A 19,037-nucleotide genomic window follows, 5' to 3' on the forward strand; every position below is an offset into this window, starting at 1 on the left:
AGATGGAATTTAATTTGCTGTTGTTTGTATTCATTAATGTGAGATTTATTTAAATAACTAAAATCAGCACTTCTTTTTTTCAGTCCATGGGCACTGTATACTGAAGGGTTTCTTCCAATGTAAGCACTGGCAGCCACATTATTAAATAATTTATAATTCATCTGCAAGCACTGGATAGCGGAGGGCAGCTGCATAGTGGGGTGGAGACATCTTGTCTTTATGGCAAAAAAAAAAAAAACTATTCCAGTTTTGTCCAGCTATATTTTGGGATTACATAATATCAACACCTCTGACACAAGCAGATCAACAGCTTGGAGGTACACATGTGAAAGGCAGCTCAATGCTACAAATGATACAAAGGGAGCTCAGCTCTACCAGAGCATCTGAGGCCACCACTTTATTGACATGTGGCGAATGACTTCAAAAGAAAAACCTTTAAATAGATGTGTGCGTGGGAAAATAAAACAGAACATATCAGTCACAACAGTGGTTGCCTATTTATAAGTACACTGTATTTTGGCAGGTGCAAGCTACCCCAAAGTGGCTACACTATACACTAGACTGGTGGATCCCGATACTGGAGCTGACACCAGTGGGGGGGACTGGAAAACCAAAGGCTCAAACCCCAGCAGGTCCTACTAACAAGACAGGAGCAGAAAAAAAGCCTTTTTCCAGCCACAAGAGGCTCTAGATCCCAGCACAGAATCTTTGCAGTAGCCCACAGGAGACATGTGACTGCATTCTGACAATATACCCTATTCTAGGATCAACAGAACATGCATACACAGATGCAAAACAGGAACTGCATCTACACGCAGCCTCTCATCCAAACCACTACAAATGCCAAAATGGTTAAAAATACCCAAGAGAGACTGGAGTGTGGGAAGGGGGTATTTCCTATGCAACACAGGCCAGTTTCATCTGGAGCTCTGTGGCAAAACATAAAGCTTTATCACATGTAGTAACATGTATGACCCAACTACAGCCATTAAATTAACTAGTAAATGCATGCTGCATGTCAGATAGTTCCATGACAATACGATAAAAGAAATGAATCATTTGGGTTAGAGCCCCTGTTGAGTTGTCAGGTTTTTTTCTCCAACAAATTCCCACTCCCTTCACCTCGCCTCACATCTGACAGATGCATTTCCCTGTACACAGCATGAACAAACATGCCCGGGGTGTGCGCAAATTTCCCACGGATCATCTGAACTCCACACTCCCCCGTCAGGCACCAAACACTGTTTGATAATCTGAAGGGGAAAATAACCATCTCCCTGTGTTTTCAACCGCGGCGTGTCGTCACCAGAGGTCTCGGTCTCTACACCGCTCCTTTGCATAAGCGACAAAACTGTGTCAAAGTCTGTGCGCTGCAGAGGATGTCACAGGACAAAAAGTATCAGAGCTGCTTTAATCTCATCTCTGAGAGTCTTCCACTTCAACTTTGGCTAGAAGCTGAGGGCACGCTCTTCTCTTGGTGGTTGTGTGACATTCGGTGTCATGCAAAAGGACAGACAAAAGCGCACACTTTTAAATTCCCTATCTATTGCAACAAGGCAAGAGGTGTGTCATTCACGCTGTGTGGGTGTGCTTGCTGAGAAGTCACCCTAGATAGATTCGCAGATAATTGCTTGTAATATTGTACGGATGGCCTATAATTAGACACTTCGCCAGCAGTGTTCAAGGCAAGGTTTAAAATTGGGATCAGCTGCAAATTCGTTCTTCACACATATTTTGCCAAGAGAGAAGATCTCACTTGTACAGTTCCTCCAGAAATGTGCAATGTCATCTGTGCATCAAGGCATGTGCTTTGCAGATATTCTAATGCAATACACCTGTCCCTGAAAAAAACGTAACAGCAGCATAACAAATCCATTCTTACCTTGCAATCTTGTCTTTCTTTACCTTCAGCATAATGAATAGCATAAACAATTAACATCCATATCTTAAGAAAAATACACTGAGGTTATTCCAAACTCCGTCTTATAAACATGGAGTTAAATTAACGTTTATGTCTCAACTTTGTTAAAATAATTTCTTACTGCATCAGCACCAGCTCTGACCAATGACTTCTGCTACAGTCTAAAAAATGGATATGAAAAATATTCAGACCAAATGACTTTCACTAAGGTGAGCATGAGTAGGCCAATATAAAAATCAACTAGAACAATGAAATAATGTTATACAGCAGGCATACAGAGTTTGAGAAATGACCTCGGCTAAAATTTAATTTATACCCTTTCTCTGCAGCAGCAAATTATCTAGTCTTCTGTAATCAAGTAGTTTCATCTCCACATATACATGAGCCCTTTTTGTCTAATTCAAACTATCTATAGTATCACAGGAATATTGCAAACCTCTAGCTGGATGAGAAAATCACTTAATGTTTCTTAATTTCATTATACAAGAAGACTCTATTACTTTTTGCATAATTAAATGATTATAGTGACAGATGGAACATGCAGCCCTACAAACTTCAGTCATCACAATGACGTTTTGACTGTTGAGTAATGTATAGAGGTAGTTTGAGGCTCTTCCTGTCAGCGGAGTGCCAAGCAAAGGATAATCCATTTAGACTTATGATCTTCATTTCTCCTTCGTATATTATGGGATATGAGCAAGATACTGCTGTCAGCAGTTGACACAGAGCAACACAAACAAACATTTAAAAAGAGTTCAGCAAGCTGAACGATGGATATGGAACAACCTGGGAAAATTAAACATTTCATAAGTTCTTGCACATTAATAAGTAAAGTATGCATGTTTTGCTTGTTCTTTTTTGTTCAGTATAGGTTAGGTTCTCAGCTCAAAGCCCTGTAATGGCTGAGGGGGGACTCGGCTGTCCTTTCCATCTGAGCTCTTAATTACCTAATTGAATTAATCATGTGCTCACTCAGACTTACTCAACCCTTCTCTCCCAGATCTGAAAACTGCATATTCATTTCGGAGACCAGAAATGCAGAACCTGCTGGACTAGTAAGCCCTCAGGCACACAATGTGAGGCTGTTGATCACCACTGAAGCCTGCAAAATAAAGCAACGATGTGAAAACTGTCCCCAATGTCAAATTTAATATTAGAACCTAAAAAAGCATAGTGTTGTATCATGTGTAAAAGAAGGCCTGAGCACAATGACAACCAGTTTATCTTCCAAATCTATTTATTCTGTCCAAAAAGGCCTGAGACTTCTGATGAAGAGTCCTTGAAATTTAGATTCAATACCATCACCGGGTACAACACTACTGCTCCTCTTCAATAATTAATATACTAACACCACGCATGATGGCTGTACTTTCTCACTGTGAATGCCTTGTAACATATTAGACATTTTCTGCACTGATTCAATGTCATGGCTGTAGCCCTGCACTCCATGTGCTGCGAAAATGTGACCAATAAAACATCCTAAATCTCCATTTCTGTCATCTGAACACTGCAGCTTGAGCTATTCTCCTGTGCTGCCATTGTCAATATTGCACTTTTCATCATTTTAAACCCACATTTCTCTATTACACTGGTACAAAGTCTGAGTTCCCATCTAACACAAGTCTAACATATGTCCAGGCACATGTTTCAGATAAGATGTATGTTGCTGATTCTCTTTCTTTGCTTGTGAAGAGCAGGTGATTAGATGGAATACATAAGAGCCTGAAGAGAGCCATTGAAGGGAAAGCACACCGTATGCAAGAGCCCGGGCACATCAGACAACTCAGATCAGGACACCTTGGAGCAGTCTTGTGTGAGAAATGTCTACGAAGGTTGTCAAGCATAAGAGAGTAGTAAATAGGAATAAGACTAATTGACAAATTACATGATAGATAGTTTGTGACATTACATAAATGAAGCACACTGATAAATCTAGTAGTCCCAATGATGGAGACACTCACCAGGTAGAGTGCAAATAGCATCACCAGACAGCAGGACTGACAATTCCCCATATCAACAGGGGGTGCATCAAGGTTAACATCTTTTCCCTACCTCTTCAGCATTGTACTAGACTTTGTCATACGATAACAGCTCAGAGGTACTGAAACAGTATGGCCTCATCAGAAGCGGACAGCGATACAGTAGCAACAGCACATGTGATCAACAGCACTGACTTGCTACAGCAGTTATCAGCATATATCAGACCTGACTAAATACGGTATTAACATATTACAGACACAAGCCCAGATTTAATCCAATAGCAACATGCGATTTATGCAACTTTGAGAAATATTTTTATCGAGCATTACTTTTATCACCTTAAATTTGGTTACATTTTAACTGACAACTCAAGACAGATTAACAAATCATAGTGAAAATGAATCTGGTATACACTGTGAAACCTACGCTCATGAGTTCCAGAGCTAAAAAGATCCTGTAAATCACCTTCAACAGCAGCAATGACACCTGCTGTATAAAATCTAATAATGGCACTGATTTGGAGTGGCTTTTCAAATACTTTGGAGGATTTGAGAGGGGATCTGAAAGGAATGACAGCACTGGCGTGGAGTGCCCTGGTGTGGAAGATGCTCAACAGGATGACAAGTCACATGTCAGGTAACCTACAGGTGAGGGTGTCACCAGGCATTATAAGGTCAGCAACGCTGTACAGATGGAAGGTATGAACAATGGCTGACCTCCTGGAGCAGACACTGGGATGGCTGCTTTACTTGAACTCTAGGAGGAGAGGCAAATGACGCCTTCCAAAGAACTCACTCAGCTGGGTCTCTCATCAATGAATACGAAGCATATGCTGTGTGAACCTGCTGCTGACTACTCTGAAAGCTCTTAGCCAGTGTTGACGCTGCTGAAGCCAAAAGTGACATACATCCCTGAGTGGAAGCCATTTGTAAGCAAATTCTCATTCCCCCGTGTACAAGACATCTGATCCTCACAACTTCCCTGAGCACACAGAAAGGAATGCCACCTCCGGGAATCAGAAACAGAAAGAAATCGGACTACCTCCAGACGTGAACAACAAAAACGTACTCTCATCACCCTTTTTTTTAGCAGCAGTTTGTTTCTGCTTTCAGACTAACCAAAGAAACATCTTAACCTGCCTTTTTCGATAGATGTGAAAGAGCCTCCTGACAACCTGATAAGGAGCAGTAATGAGGTCAGGAGGAGGGGACAGAGGGATGTCTGATACTGTCCTGTGTGACCTCAAAGTCTCACAGTCAGCATTTTGACACTGTGGAGGTCCATCTTCAAAATGGCTGTTCTATGAGGAAAAGAAATCCACAGAAAGTACTTGGCTTGCATACCCAAGCATGTCTAAATCAGACTTTTTGGGGTAACTTACTTCCTGAATGTGTTGTGTTTCTAAATGAACACTTTCCCCTGAAGACTTCCTTTCAGACAATGTAATTTGAGATCCATATATGATGGAGACATGGTCTCGACACCATGTAAAAACATACTGCATCCCTGTTAAATTAGTACCTTTTGGTAAGGTCTACAATCAACTGTTTGAGTCAAGTAAACCGACTTCTTGCATCTTAAAGACAGAACCCTTTGTTTAACGAGGAAAACCTTTTCTCAATTGTTGCTCACAATATCAAATGTGTATTTCAGCTTTAAAAGACAAACTGAGAGGGTCATGCCAAAGTCAAGTTGATTTCACATGAAAAGACTCTTGTCAGGACTCAGAATACAAATATATACTGCAAACTGAGAGAATGTGGTTACCTCTTAATGTGCAAGTAAATATACTAAAGCTACATATGGCAGATATTATGTCATGGCCAACATAAGTAACAAGGACTTTGAGGGAAGTAATTCTACATATGGATTTTATAGGATTTAGCTTTGCATTATATTATAAAACATGCAAGGTATTCAAAGGGTCCAACATACATACACAATACATGAAGTAAGGTGTACACTGCCAGTCTCCCTTCCTGACCCTACATTATGTATAGAATATTTTAAGCAAATTGTACCTGGCAAATGCCTTAAACAATACAATTGTATCTGTACTACCAGAGTATACACATTATAAACACTGGAAAGCATCAAGGATTTACAATAAAAGGGTATGGTAAATGCAGGAGCACGCACATGCACACACACACACACACACACACACACACACACATTCTTTTTTGACCCTTTGTGAAATGTGTTTTTTTTGTCAGGTTTGGGACAAAATAACTAAAATGGGGAACCTTCTTGAAATCCAAACTAAATTTCTTGGGACAGATAACAAAAGGGAACCTACTGTGTTTTATTTTTTTTTTTTAATGATTGAAGTTGAAGTTGAGTTAATTCAGTTGTGAGGTTAAAGAATCACATACTGCTCATCAATGTGGCATTTTTCTTAAATTTTACATGGTGTTGCAATTTATAAAAATTTATCAAAAAGTTTGAGTTTATGAGTATTGTGTTAGTGCCAAGTTCAGGAGTTAAGTATATAGTTTTATTTACTTTGGAACCTACAATTTGTTCGTTGTGACGCCAGATCTTCCACTTACAAAATCCCCCATATATGTCTGAAGAGCAAGACACTCACAAAACAGACTTTTTTTATCTTGCCAGGTCACAACAGGGGAAAGAATGAATGATTAACTCTGCATGTCTCAGAACCCCAATGTGGTTTATTTAGCAAAATCTGAGGCAAATTATCCCTATGCAAGTTAGTCTAAAAAGGTTCCACAGCCACAATTTGAAAATGTGCAGCATAAATTGGTAACAAAAGCTATTTGAGGTCTAACTCCTTATAACCACATTTATGTGGCACTGGCTGATCAAGAAAACCTGTGCGCAACTTGTTTCCAAAAGTTCAAAGTTGTCGTTCTCCCTTCCAGGCAGAACGTAATGGAATTCCACATCGTGCAGTTCTCCAGACAATCTGTTCCCTTCGTTCCTCACTGAAAATAAACCTGTGTTTACCTCACACCCCTCACGCGGACGAAAACAAGCAGTCTCACTGAGGCGCGCGACACTGCCAACAGTAAGACATTGCCACTGTCAGGCAAATGTTAACCAACACCAGGACTATCTGCAACTGCCATCTGCTGGGACAGAAGGCCCCGAACACACTGCACCACCATTTCAACTCTACGAATGCACTTATTCCGGAATAAAATGAGTATATTTGCCATTCGGATCCTGCACCACAAATTGACTTAGTAAAATGATCAACGCGTCACCTTACGCTACTGTTTCATATAGCCTATACGGAGTCACCGCTGTGCTTTCCTCTGGTGCATGAGTCTCACTGATGTAGAATACATCAACAAGGCCTAAGCAAGATTGTACACACTTCACTCTCTATTTATGTACATAACTGAGCTGGAAAACCAATCAAATCCCTAATGCTCTGAGAACTCTATTCATGTAAAAAAGAAAGAAGTGGTCGTTTTTATTACCCGCTTCAGATTTATCTTCATTGCATGTAGTTTTAACATGGTCGCCCGACAACTTTTGTTTCTGTCCTACAAGGCCTGTAATCTGCAGTTTATAGGAGAAAATAAGCTTAATTACCATGTTCGGTATGCTTTAAACCGTGCGAACCGTTGCAAACAATGTCAACATATTTTATAAGTCAAACTGGTCAGTACGTTTAAAGGACAATAATCATGCATTCTTATGAGTATTACATGGATTTCGCACAGCACCGATTATCGCAGTTTCAAATCCAACTGGCATATCGAAGGTTCCCGCATCAATAGCGTAAATACCTCAAACCGCAGTGGATAGTGCATTTTAACTAATGCAATTTTAACAGTATGATCTGCACTACAGTTGATGCTTGTAACGCAAAGGTGGCGACCGCAGCAATGCACCTGCCGTTTCGAGGCGTAATTTTCATAACGTAAATTGTTACAATCTCCCTTGAGTGCTACTTCTGGAAGTTGGTGTTATGCTGCAGCACATTTCTTAGAGGGGAGGTCCAACAGAAATCCACACAGCTGCTTCCACACCGACGCGTCTGTCCTTAATCGTCTGATCGTTTCCACCATACCAGACATTTTGGATTACCTTTCCCCCTTTATTCGCCTATACAATATAAGATTTAAGTTATACTGTGGACCGCAAATGGTTCTGCTTGTCAATCGTGCAGTGTCAGCAAAGGCAAAATAGCTATGATCTACTACACTGCAGTGCCAACGTCGAAGAAAGAAAGCCGAGGTTTTTTTTTTATCCCCGTGACTGTCAACCACATCAACTTAAGACTCAGGGACCGTATCTTACGCCGGGTAATCATTCATAACGGCATCGTCTCGTCTATTCTCCGATTCATAACAACAACCTGTTTGAAGGATATTTAGAAATGTCGAAAAACCACGCTCTAGAACAAAGATGAAAAATCCTGCACTTTTACGCATCCGTTCTCTCAACAGCTTTGAATTGCAGATGTAAATAAAACGGACATACACCGCGCCGCTGAAGCGCCGATCATCTGCATTAATTCAAATAAACTGCATACCCCTAAAGTTACATCAAACTGATTATTTGCGTATGAACAAACCATTTTTTCTTTCAGACTAATGCTTTTTCCCTTCGGATACAATGGAGGACAATCATACACCAAGGATTCCTTGTGTCTTGGGTTAACATATTTGCATCATATATAATTTGATATGTCTACATACAAATCATTGAGGGGTAGAATTGATCCTACAGCCTGTTCGCCTGAAATACGGCGTGTATTACACCCAAAGTGTTGCAGGGGGAAAATGTTGCTGCAGCAATCCAAAAATGAAACCTGTATAATGAGAACCAGATGAAAACACAAGACACAGCAGCCACCAGTCTATCGTTGCATTTGTCGTTACATTAAAAAAGTGATAGACAAGCATACAACTGTGCCCTCTCAAAAAGTTGTAAGTACTACGGTCACCCCTGCTGTAGTGTTGCAGGGCTTTTCGTTGTGGCGTCTAACGTTGAGCCCTGCCTGCCACGCCAGTAGCGGTACTACGGGATAAGTTATTCCCCGGTCCCCCCTGCATTCACTTGCTGCGATATGATTGCAGATCTAGCACCACCAGTATAAACAATGTATAACTGTGCGGTCACCACGTATGGAATTAAGGTACTATTTGCTTACCACTTGGATTCTTGTTTTTCTTAAGACTCTTGCCACAAAGACACTGCAGCATATGCGTTCCTTTGCTGAAAATGTTCCAAAGAAACCACATTGATTTGGGCGAAGAGCAATCCAGCAGCTTAGACACCCTGATAAAGAAGAGATCCTTGCGGTTGCATAATAATTCAATTGGATCAGTTCTCCTGGACAGGGCTACGAATTGTACCATAGAAAAATATGTAATTTCCCAGTCTTCGGCGTTTTCGTTCACGTGGTAAAATATTTTTCGTTAGACTTCTGAATGAAGGTTATTTTTCCGTCTGAGTGCAAACGACGATACAACCTCCAGGTAGTCGGTAATAAAAAATATACTCTATAAATTGCATGTGTCGCACAGGAGGTGTGTGCAGCCGGTAAACAAACAAAACTAACGTGAAAACAGTAAAACACGGCAGGCTTCCGGAAAGAAAACCATTGCCTATTAGTTCATCAGTCTGAGGAAGGGTGGATCAGCACAGCATCAAAAGCCAACAGGGGATGCATCCTATACGAAGACTGCAACGGTAGCCCCAACAAAACAACACATACCCAAATGAAGTCAGTCCACTCAATGTGCTTCTTTAAACCCACTGATAGTCGAGATCAATATCCGCGAATCCCCTTCTTCATTGTGGTTTTTAAGCAGCGTTCGACACATCAATGTCTTATTATTCCCCTTTAAAATAATACGTGTATCCTTGTGGTTTTGGGGTTACTTCTCGTTAGTTTCTTTCCTTTGTTATTTTACGAATGCATCACTGACATCGCTGTCTCCTCCATAAGTGTTGCTCGTCCGGAAAAAAAAAATATATGCATGTATTTCGGTTCGGCTTGGATCGGTGTGTTAGAAAATAGAAGGGGGGAGGAGGAGGGGTTGAATTGAAAGATTGGCTTTCCATTACGTAAACACGTGGTTTCAACACCGTCACAAATGAGACGTTTTCAGCATTTCGGAGGTGAAAATATTGTCACAAACCTGATGCATGAACGAGTCAGCTCAGGGTTTATGTTTTAAAACCCTTCCGTCATAGTCCCCCCTGATAGCTTACATTAGAAAGACTAGAGAGCGCATATCTTGCATTTAAAGAACTACCTGCGTGAAACTCAAGAGACACAAACTAGGCACTAAGAGAATAACGTTACTATAACATTGTCTCTCTAATTCACAAGCCCCCTATTGCTTTCTCACTTGGTTTAGTGTATGCCCAGTGAATTCCAAAATCGCTGATTAATTTAAGACTTACAACTCATTTACCCAGTTACCACATACCAGTGAAACACAATACTGCAATCAGAGAAAGTGAACAAAATTGCACATATAACAGCACAAGCGGTTAGTCTTCACACAGGCCTACAGAAAAGCACCATGATGAAAGTTAATTTGCGATTGCGCCATAAGGAAAATATTCTCCAGGTATATTCTGCCCCAACAACGGATTCAGGAGCAATTATCCACCCCAGATCCTAATGCCATTCTGTGCAGCAGCGAAACTGTAAGAGCCAGAAATATTTTCGGTATCATGACTTCAGATCCTCGAAATTAGCCCTTAGTTTTCTTGTGAATCTTTACGTCTTCTATTCTGAGTATCGTGACGAGATTGCAGGTAGTGCATTCCAGGCGATTAATGTGCACAATCACATATTCTGCATCTGAGCTGCATTATTCGCGTACGGCTGAAAACTGGGGAGAAACAGATTATCAAGTAGGATATGAGACTTGTGCTATATAACAGACATATACAGAAGAGCACAATATGAAGGTCTAAGCAGCAATAAGCACCATGATAACATTGTTGCCTTCAATGTTCATTCTCAGAACAGCTTGTAGGAGGGCGGTCTTACAATAGGACTGTTATGGTACAGTCCTGCACTACCCTGATACTTAGGGGAGCCTGCATTTTAGTCTTCTTTTTTTGTGATATTCAGTACTTAGTTAATTTAGTCTCTCTGGTATGGGATGCAGACAAAATGTAGATACAACCTCAGCAGGAAGTGTCTTAAGTCTGGACTTCCATGTGTGACATCTAAACACTACATAGGACTCTCTTGCTCTCTTGATACTTCATGAAACACAAAAATTAGAGTAGCAGACTGTCACATGCAAATGTGACACACAAGCAAATGTTTGAAATGTGCTTTAAAACTAGATTCATTTGTTTTTCTTTCTACTTTTGCACACATGCTCTAGCAAGTGTTTTGTAGGAATCCAAGTCAATGTAATGTCCACTGAGAGAATGGTCAGTAGGACCAGTGATCTGAGGAAAGCCTCTACCTGTAATGGCTTTAACATGTGTTTATATGTTTCAATAATCACAGGCTTTGTGCAGGAATTGTCATACATACATCATGCTAGCCCGTGTGTCTAACAGATTTCTCCTCTGGTGTAATATAAGTTGATGTGGTTTTGTGTAAGATGTAAGAATTGATAAGTAACAACACTCTTAAAATTTACATCTCCCATCTTGGCCTTTTTGTAAGCAGGAAAAAACATGGTATGTGGTGTGCGCTTGTTGTTCATTGTTACATTGAAATGCAAAGTTAAAGTTATGTCTGCACATGGAATTCAATCCTGTGCAATATACCATAATACAAAATGCTGGTGAAAATATTCATATCTTATAATACAAAAGCCTAACATGGAGTATTATCAGGTATCAATGTCTCGGATCACTTTACTGTTGACAGAGAAGAATCAACTTACACACTGAATAGATAAATCTCTTTGCTAAAAAATAAATCTCTTTGCTATCCTGTATGCTCCCATTGAACAAGGGAGAGCTTATTCACTTCAGATGAGCTAAGTGGCAATATCATGAGGCTGAACTCAAGTTGTTTTACCTAAGGAAATTGTATCACACTTTCATTCAGTTCACATAGCTATTGAGATATTGAGCAACATATTGGATCTCTCAACTCTTGAATTATGTTATTATAATGATTTTCAACTCTACATAAATGAGCAGTAGTTGACGTAGGTGATAACAGTAAGTGATAACACTATAAATACACACAACAGAAAATGTGCTGTATACTAATAAACATGCAGAAAACATACAAACATAAAATCTGAAAAAAGTAAGATGAGTAGGCTAACAGTCTTTGTTTATATATTTACAATTAAGTATACAAATATCTTAAAAATACAGTTTCATTGTATACTGATTTCATTGTCTGTATTAAAACATATTGCTTTGAAATGTGCATAGCCTCATATGCACAAACTGAGCCTCTGTTTTCACAATGAGTGTTTTAAGCAGGATTCTGCCTACTGTACAACTGCTGAAAGGTATTGTACTGTGCACTTGTGACCATGACAGCACTGCATTCAGGGGTAGCATCTGGTGTTACTAAATTGACAAAACATCAGATAACACACACTTTACCCATCTGACTAAACACTCAGCCACATTCACACAAGCGTTTATTTAAAATCAAAGAAGGGAATAAGTAAGATGTAGTAAAAAGGTCAACCAAACAACAAGAAACCTCTCATGATTTATCAGTTTCATTAACTACCATGAAACAAGCTATCTTGTCATTAGAAATCAACACAGTCTGACAGTAGATAGCCAATACTGATACACTCAAATGCTCAATCCGAAAACTAAGCAACTGAATGAGCAACTGAACAAGATAGAATTTACTACGGAACACACAATTAGGAGCTGAAATGTAAGAACACAATTTTGGAAGTGCAGGCTATATTAGAAAACCATTATCCCAGGGCAGTACAATATTCTTAAGAATTGTTAACTAAGGAATTAGTTGACAAGTTTGTGAGAAGTTTGGTAGAAAGTACCAATGTTGTGTGTGGAATCAAAAGCACTTTAGCTGCCTTTGAGTTTATGAGACACAAACAGGAAAAGAACTACTCAATGACTTCCAAGGTCTCTCAAGCCTCTTGTACACACCACTTATAAGAAACACAACCACAGGCTTTAAGAGGAATTTGGCCTTCTATACTGAGCTTCATTGACCGTGAGCATGAGATAACTGATTCTTTGATTCAATGAGATGAGGTAGTTTCCCAATATTGGAAAAAGTCTTATGTTGCCTACTGTCAAGAACTGTACTTAATGCCTGCCATGCAAAGCTAGAAATGGAAACATATACAGGAAATAAAGAAAGAAATCAACAATATGTGATTGGTTGTCTGGTTCTTTGGCAGTACTGTCAAAGCTGAAATGATTTGCTTTTGTTGCATAGTTGCCTACCAAAAATGTAAGTCTAAGTCCTGAAACACAAAAGGCATAAAACACAGTAAGGTGTTTCTACTGGAACAGCTACACAATATTTCTCTTGTGAAAAAATTGATATTCTTGTCCAACTTGAACTGCAAAGGATGCACAATGTTTTCAGGTGCTGTTGTGCCAATTTGTGAAATTATGACATTCTTTCAATGGTCATGAACCAATGTTCATGAATCAAAAGTATTTCATGTCTGGATTGTTTTGAAGAGTGACAATTGGAATCACATTCAAATCACCACTTGGATAAATGGAGAAATCACTAAATTACTGAAGAGTAGGTAAAAAAAACTCTGATTTAAGGATCACATGTTACAATTTCTCAGAGCATATCCAAATAAAGGAAAGCAAACCTAGCAACAGAGTGCCATTGTTAAAAGGCAATATCATCATATAATTTTATAACAGCAAAATTATTTTCAGACAGGACAACACCTTATCTAATAAACCACATCATCTTTAACCAAAAAAGGTTGTCTTAATTTTTCCCTTGGCACTGTATTTGTGTTGATGTCAATACATGTGCTGCCCATGTTTGAACACCAGGTCTGTTCTACATCCAAGCAATGCAGACTTTTTTGAGGTCAGTCTCCTCTGTGAAACATAAGCTCTCAGTGCTCTAGCATCACATTCAGCATTGTTTTGCACATCGACATCCCAGAAGGCCGCTGGGTCTGTTCAGGCCACTCATGACCCCTCTGTTTACAATGTGCAGGTGATCTTCTCTCAGGGTATAATTTTCCACCCAGAGCCTGGGGGAGTATCCTCAACTGCTGCGTAGCTGCAACTTCATCTAGGGAATCAACTAAACAGTATAATCCCTGTTCTTACTCTGGCCTTTTCTGTTCTGTCTCAATGAAAACAGAATACAGAATGAGAACAATCATTTTAATGGATGGTGAAAGTTGAAGAAGTTACAGTTTAACATGAGTGTTTCTTCCAAAGGTTGTATAAAAGTCTATAGAAGTCAACATTGACAGTTAAGACCATAAGTACATAAGAAGTTTCACGATGAGAAACACCTGAGCTGCTGAAAATCATTACATAATTGTATTTTGATAGTTTAAACAAATATCACCATGACTGCCATATTGTCATGTCACCTTAAATTTACTTTTCTTAGTATTATATCCCCAGGTACCATACTAATCCAATTACTATACAGGGCCACTGAGCCCATGCTGACATGAAAGGGTTAAGAACCACTCAAATACCCCTCTCTGCCAAATGTATTTGTCCAGGGTGGAAACATCTTAACAACAAATCCTCCTATTCCTTTTGACCTGCTACCATCGTACAACATCACCCTTTCAGTTTAAAGGCAGCTGCGTGTAAACATGACGCATTGGAGCGAATGTACATTTTCTTCTGACATGACCATCAGAATAATGTTTGTGCCTGCTAAGTTCTTGTTTGGCCCTTTCAGCAGTTTAAAGTCCATGAAAAACACAAGAAATGCAATGCACCTACATACACCTACATCTGATGCTGTGATTCATCACATAAAGTGAATGACTGCCTTACCTTACCTGTCATAATATACAAAGATTGCAAAGGGCCAAATAATTTTTTCTGCCCCTTGGTTCACAAGCATGTTTTTAGAGCTGTGAGCCCCAAGAGAAACCTGGATTGTATATGTAGAATGGAAATAAGCATAGATCTTTTCATTCCTGCATTCCCTATAATACCTGAGAATTATGTAATAGACTGCAAACACCTTAGCTGAGATAAGGGGACAGTTCTGGTGCAAAATGGTTGCCATGCCTCACAAAGGTATGTTCTACACATTGGTGGTGTTTCGGGTGAGTTATGTGACAACAATGAAATGACCCATACACAGGTAGATGCAATCCATTATTACTATTATGATTAGGTGTTTTGTGTTATTAATCAAACTTTGTATTCATGTTTTATCAAGAAAATGTATGGGCATATTTGTGTGTATGCATGCAAAGAGATCTGGCAGTATTTCTAATAACAATCAAGGCGTTACTAGGAGAGATGGCCTTCAATTTTCTGAAGGGTTTGAGACGTTAGACTACACTTTGAAACAGAGAGGACATTTTTGAAATTTTCATGTCATTCAAAAACAGATGCTAAATCACAGAGCCTGGTGCAAAAGCCTTTGACTAGCTCCCCTGACAGTCCTTTGACAATTCTTTTATATTTATTTCTTACTAAAGTTTTTCATGTTTTGTTTATTTTCAAGGATAATACAGTAGTTTACAGTATGATTTGTTAAGGCCCATAAAAACACAGTGGGACATTATATTTTAAGCAAGATCAAGCTGAACACAGCTGTAATACAGATTCTTATAATGAAATGTACAGTGTAGTTATACAATATGTAAACTTTTACAATAAATTGTACACATTCTACATAAATTCTCGGTTGATAAAACTGTATACATTTTCTAATTCATGTGTGGCAGTTTAATATATAAAGAATGCATTCTTTGCTTTTTGTAATTTACTTCAACATATAGTATGCAGTAACACTGACTGTTTATTGCTTCTTTTAGTATTTGAGCTAACCAATGATTGCCTTTCGAGAGGTTGGTTGGATTTTGAGATAATAAAGGGAAGAGTGCAGTAATTTTAGTATTGGCACAAAATACTTGAATCATAAGCTTCTGTTATTAGGTTCATCTGCCTCTGCATAGAGGATAAACCAAGAAGAATGCTTAATTCTTGTGAGCACATTCAGTAGTTAACGAAAAAGACAGTTTAAATTAGGGTCCACTGGTCTCCAGAGGCAAATAAATTATAGGCTGCAGTGGGATAACTGCTAGCAATTTGTGTATTTGTAAACACTGCACTTAGGAGCATTGTGTGAATGCTTTTCCAATTAATATTTTGACTTTGGTGGCCTTTTATATTACTGAACCGGTACAATGAATAAACTTTAGTGCATCCTGCTGGTTTTTGAAATTTAAATTTTGAGATCTAACTCAAATTTTGTGTTATGTGCAACAGGTTGTCCTTTGAGACACATACACTGTCCTTTAACGTTACATTGGCAATCTCCAATATGTAGCCTGGCTGTGACCCAAAGAAAAAAAGATATTAGAGTCGCACAAAGTTTACAAATAAGGGAAACACAGGCTTACAAATGGTGTTGTGAAAACTGTGGAGAAATTACAGACAGATTAATTGAAAGGGTGTGTTTTGAGCATCTTCCTGCTGAAACGACAGCAATAATCCACTTCAACGACCTACTTTTGTCAAACCCGAGTCTTGTCGTTCATCTGTGATAAACTTGGTCCGCAGAGAGGTGGGCCACTTTGAAGCAAAATAGTTCCTGATTAAATTTCCAACAGCAAATCCCGCAAGAGTGACATAGACAAATTTGGACCTAAATGTTACACAAATGGCAAAACCTGACTCATCAAATAATGATCCAGCAGCATTCAGTCGATAACAATTATGACCACTATTACAGTCTGACTACATGTCAGGTTGTCTCTGTGACTTGTTTTCTTCACTTTTACAGAGTTTTTCTGTTTAAAAGGAATTTCTGATGCTCAGAGGCTTACAAAAAGTCTCTACGTATTCTTTGGCCACCTATACCCATGTTATCTTAGCTACAATGCCATATCAAGTTAATCTACATGTAACTGAAGATTTAAGGATAAGTACTATTGGCAACATCTCATCAAAGAGTAAAAACTTGAATAGGAAAAAAAAGCTGACAGTAGTGCCGTCCTCTCTGACATGATATGATGTGAAAGAAAGACCTCAGGTTGGGCTCTCGACTGGTTCAGAGGGATGAGGGCCATCTGCTGGGTATAAAAAGCAGGGAAGCCTGCAGCACTACAGACTGAGCTGCAGTCTCTCCAGTTGGCCTGTGCACGTCTCCCTATTGATCTGTTTCATGCAATATAAAGTATCATTGCACCCTTGAGGATATCGTCTGACCGTTTTGTCAGACATCATTTAAGTACCTCTTTTTGATTGTTGCAGCCATGGAGGCAGGCAGTTTCCGCTGGATTGTACTGCGCCTCTGCCCCAAACCACAGAAAACAACCCTGTGATTATAAAGTACACCCTAAAAATCCAGTTAATGTCTTGTGACTTCTCAGGTTAAAAACAGGAATCATGTCTTTGTTATATGAGTTGAAACAGGCCAAAATACATGAAAGATGGAAGACAGAATTGAGGGTTAGTAGAACTGAGACATTATTCAGAGGTTCAGAGGAATACGCTTGCGGGCGCTTTATTTTGGGACAAGCAAAAATTCTAATTTGGCACCATACTCCATAGTTACAATAAAACAATAATGGCAATCAACTAATCTGGTTTGAATGGTCTCTCTCATAAAAGCAACATGCTCCTGAGGACTTGAGTGCAAATGTGGCAGTTTGCCCTCAGGTCTATTATTCATTGTTATAATTCATCTGTTGTTAGTATTAAGTAGTTGTGAAACATTATTTTATTTTTGATAAAAGTTTTCTGGTAATGGAATACAATATAAATACATACAGTATAACTTGAAGTAATGTACAGTTCAATGGGTCAAGAAGGTTTTAATTAAGCAACTAAAATTACAAATTAGATGTGGCCCAATCTTTTGTTAATGAGTAGGAAATTTGACATCCATGGAAGTTCATGTCTAATCTAACCATCGTCACAAGCTATAAAGTATCTGAATTTGTAACAAATCCCTAAAAGTTTGTTTTCTATCAACAACATTTAGGCATGAAAATATAAATATTATACTCATTCTTCAGTTTAAGAGATCTCAAAGTTGTTTTGAAAATTTGAATAAAATAAAATTGAATTGTATGGTGACAGACAGTAAGTTATTTTTTTCCACTGCCTCAGAACATAGGCACTCATTGCTTTGCAGGTTTTTCTCCCAGTTAAGGTTTCAATTAATTTAATTTGATTGAGCAGTTAATCGAATGGTATCCTTTATCTGACATCTCCACAGTAAGTGTTATTGTTGTGTTTTTATTAACACAACGCACATGTAAATAATTAAATATAAAGTAATGATCATACCTGCCCTGCAAATACGACTAGGGCAGACATCTCAGACATCTGTAGTGGAATTTTACCCCCTTTATTTGGAAGCAATATGTGGTATCTTACCAATTAATTAATACATTGTCAACCTATTTAGCTAAATATTCTAAATATTAAACACTAATACTAACATTTAGCTAAATATGCATTAGTCAATGTGGGTATAAGGCCATTATTTAATACCAGATGTACTCTTATCTAAGCTGTTACAGCAACAACAGGAGTGAAAGTGAGGAAGGGAGCACGTGGCAGACACACAGGAAACCACTGAAATTTGATTCCTAGCCTCACCAGTGGACTATCATTTTCTGTTTTCATTTTAGTGTTTTAATATGTTGTTTGGTGCAAAAAACCTGTGACAAAGAATTTCATCACATTTCATTCATTTTTATTATTTGATTATTATTTGATTATTTCAAACACATAATCCCACCGACATATTGTAAACATTTAATATTTATCTAATGTTAGTGTAGCTACTGTTGCCTGATGTAGACAATTCTTGTGAAGAGGTGGGTCTGACAAGTCGTTAAGATGAAACACAGGTAAAACTTTCCATCTGCTTGTATTACTCCATGCCCTTAGTAAATGACTTTCAACAAATACAATAGTTAAATGAAACTGAAACCAATAGCCTACATAGGTTGCACCGAATCTTTGCACTAACATTCTGAATAAAGTCAGATAGTTATTGTTGATAGTAAAGCAGATA

The 19,037-nt window shown here is 38.7% G+C and overlaps 1 protein-coding gene across 1 annotated transcript in view; it reads right to left on the reverse strand.

Moving 5' to 3' along the window:
- Positions 1 to 9,745, reverse strand: part of fgf14 (fibroblast growth factor 14) — a 140,067-nt gene extending 130,322 nt beyond the window's left edge. The window contains exon 1 of the mRNA XM_036541048.1: positions 9,033 to 9,745. Within this exon, the coding sequence (XP_036396941.1) occupies positions 9,033 to 9,240 (208 nt within the window). The 5' untranslated portion in view covers positions 9,241 to 9,745. The remainder of the gene's footprint in view (positions 1 to 9,032) is intronic.
- Between the last annotated feature and the right edge of the window lie 9,292 nt (positions 9,746 to 19,037).

This window comes from Megalops cyprinoides, chromosome 11 (assembly GCF_013368585.1).
Source record: "Megalops cyprinoides isolate fMegCyp1 chromosome 11, fMegCyp1.pri, whole genome shotgun sequence".
Classification (NCBI taxonomy): domain Eukaryota; kingdom Metazoa; phylum Chordata; class Actinopteri; order Elopiformes; family Megalopidae; genus Megalops; species Megalops cyprinoides.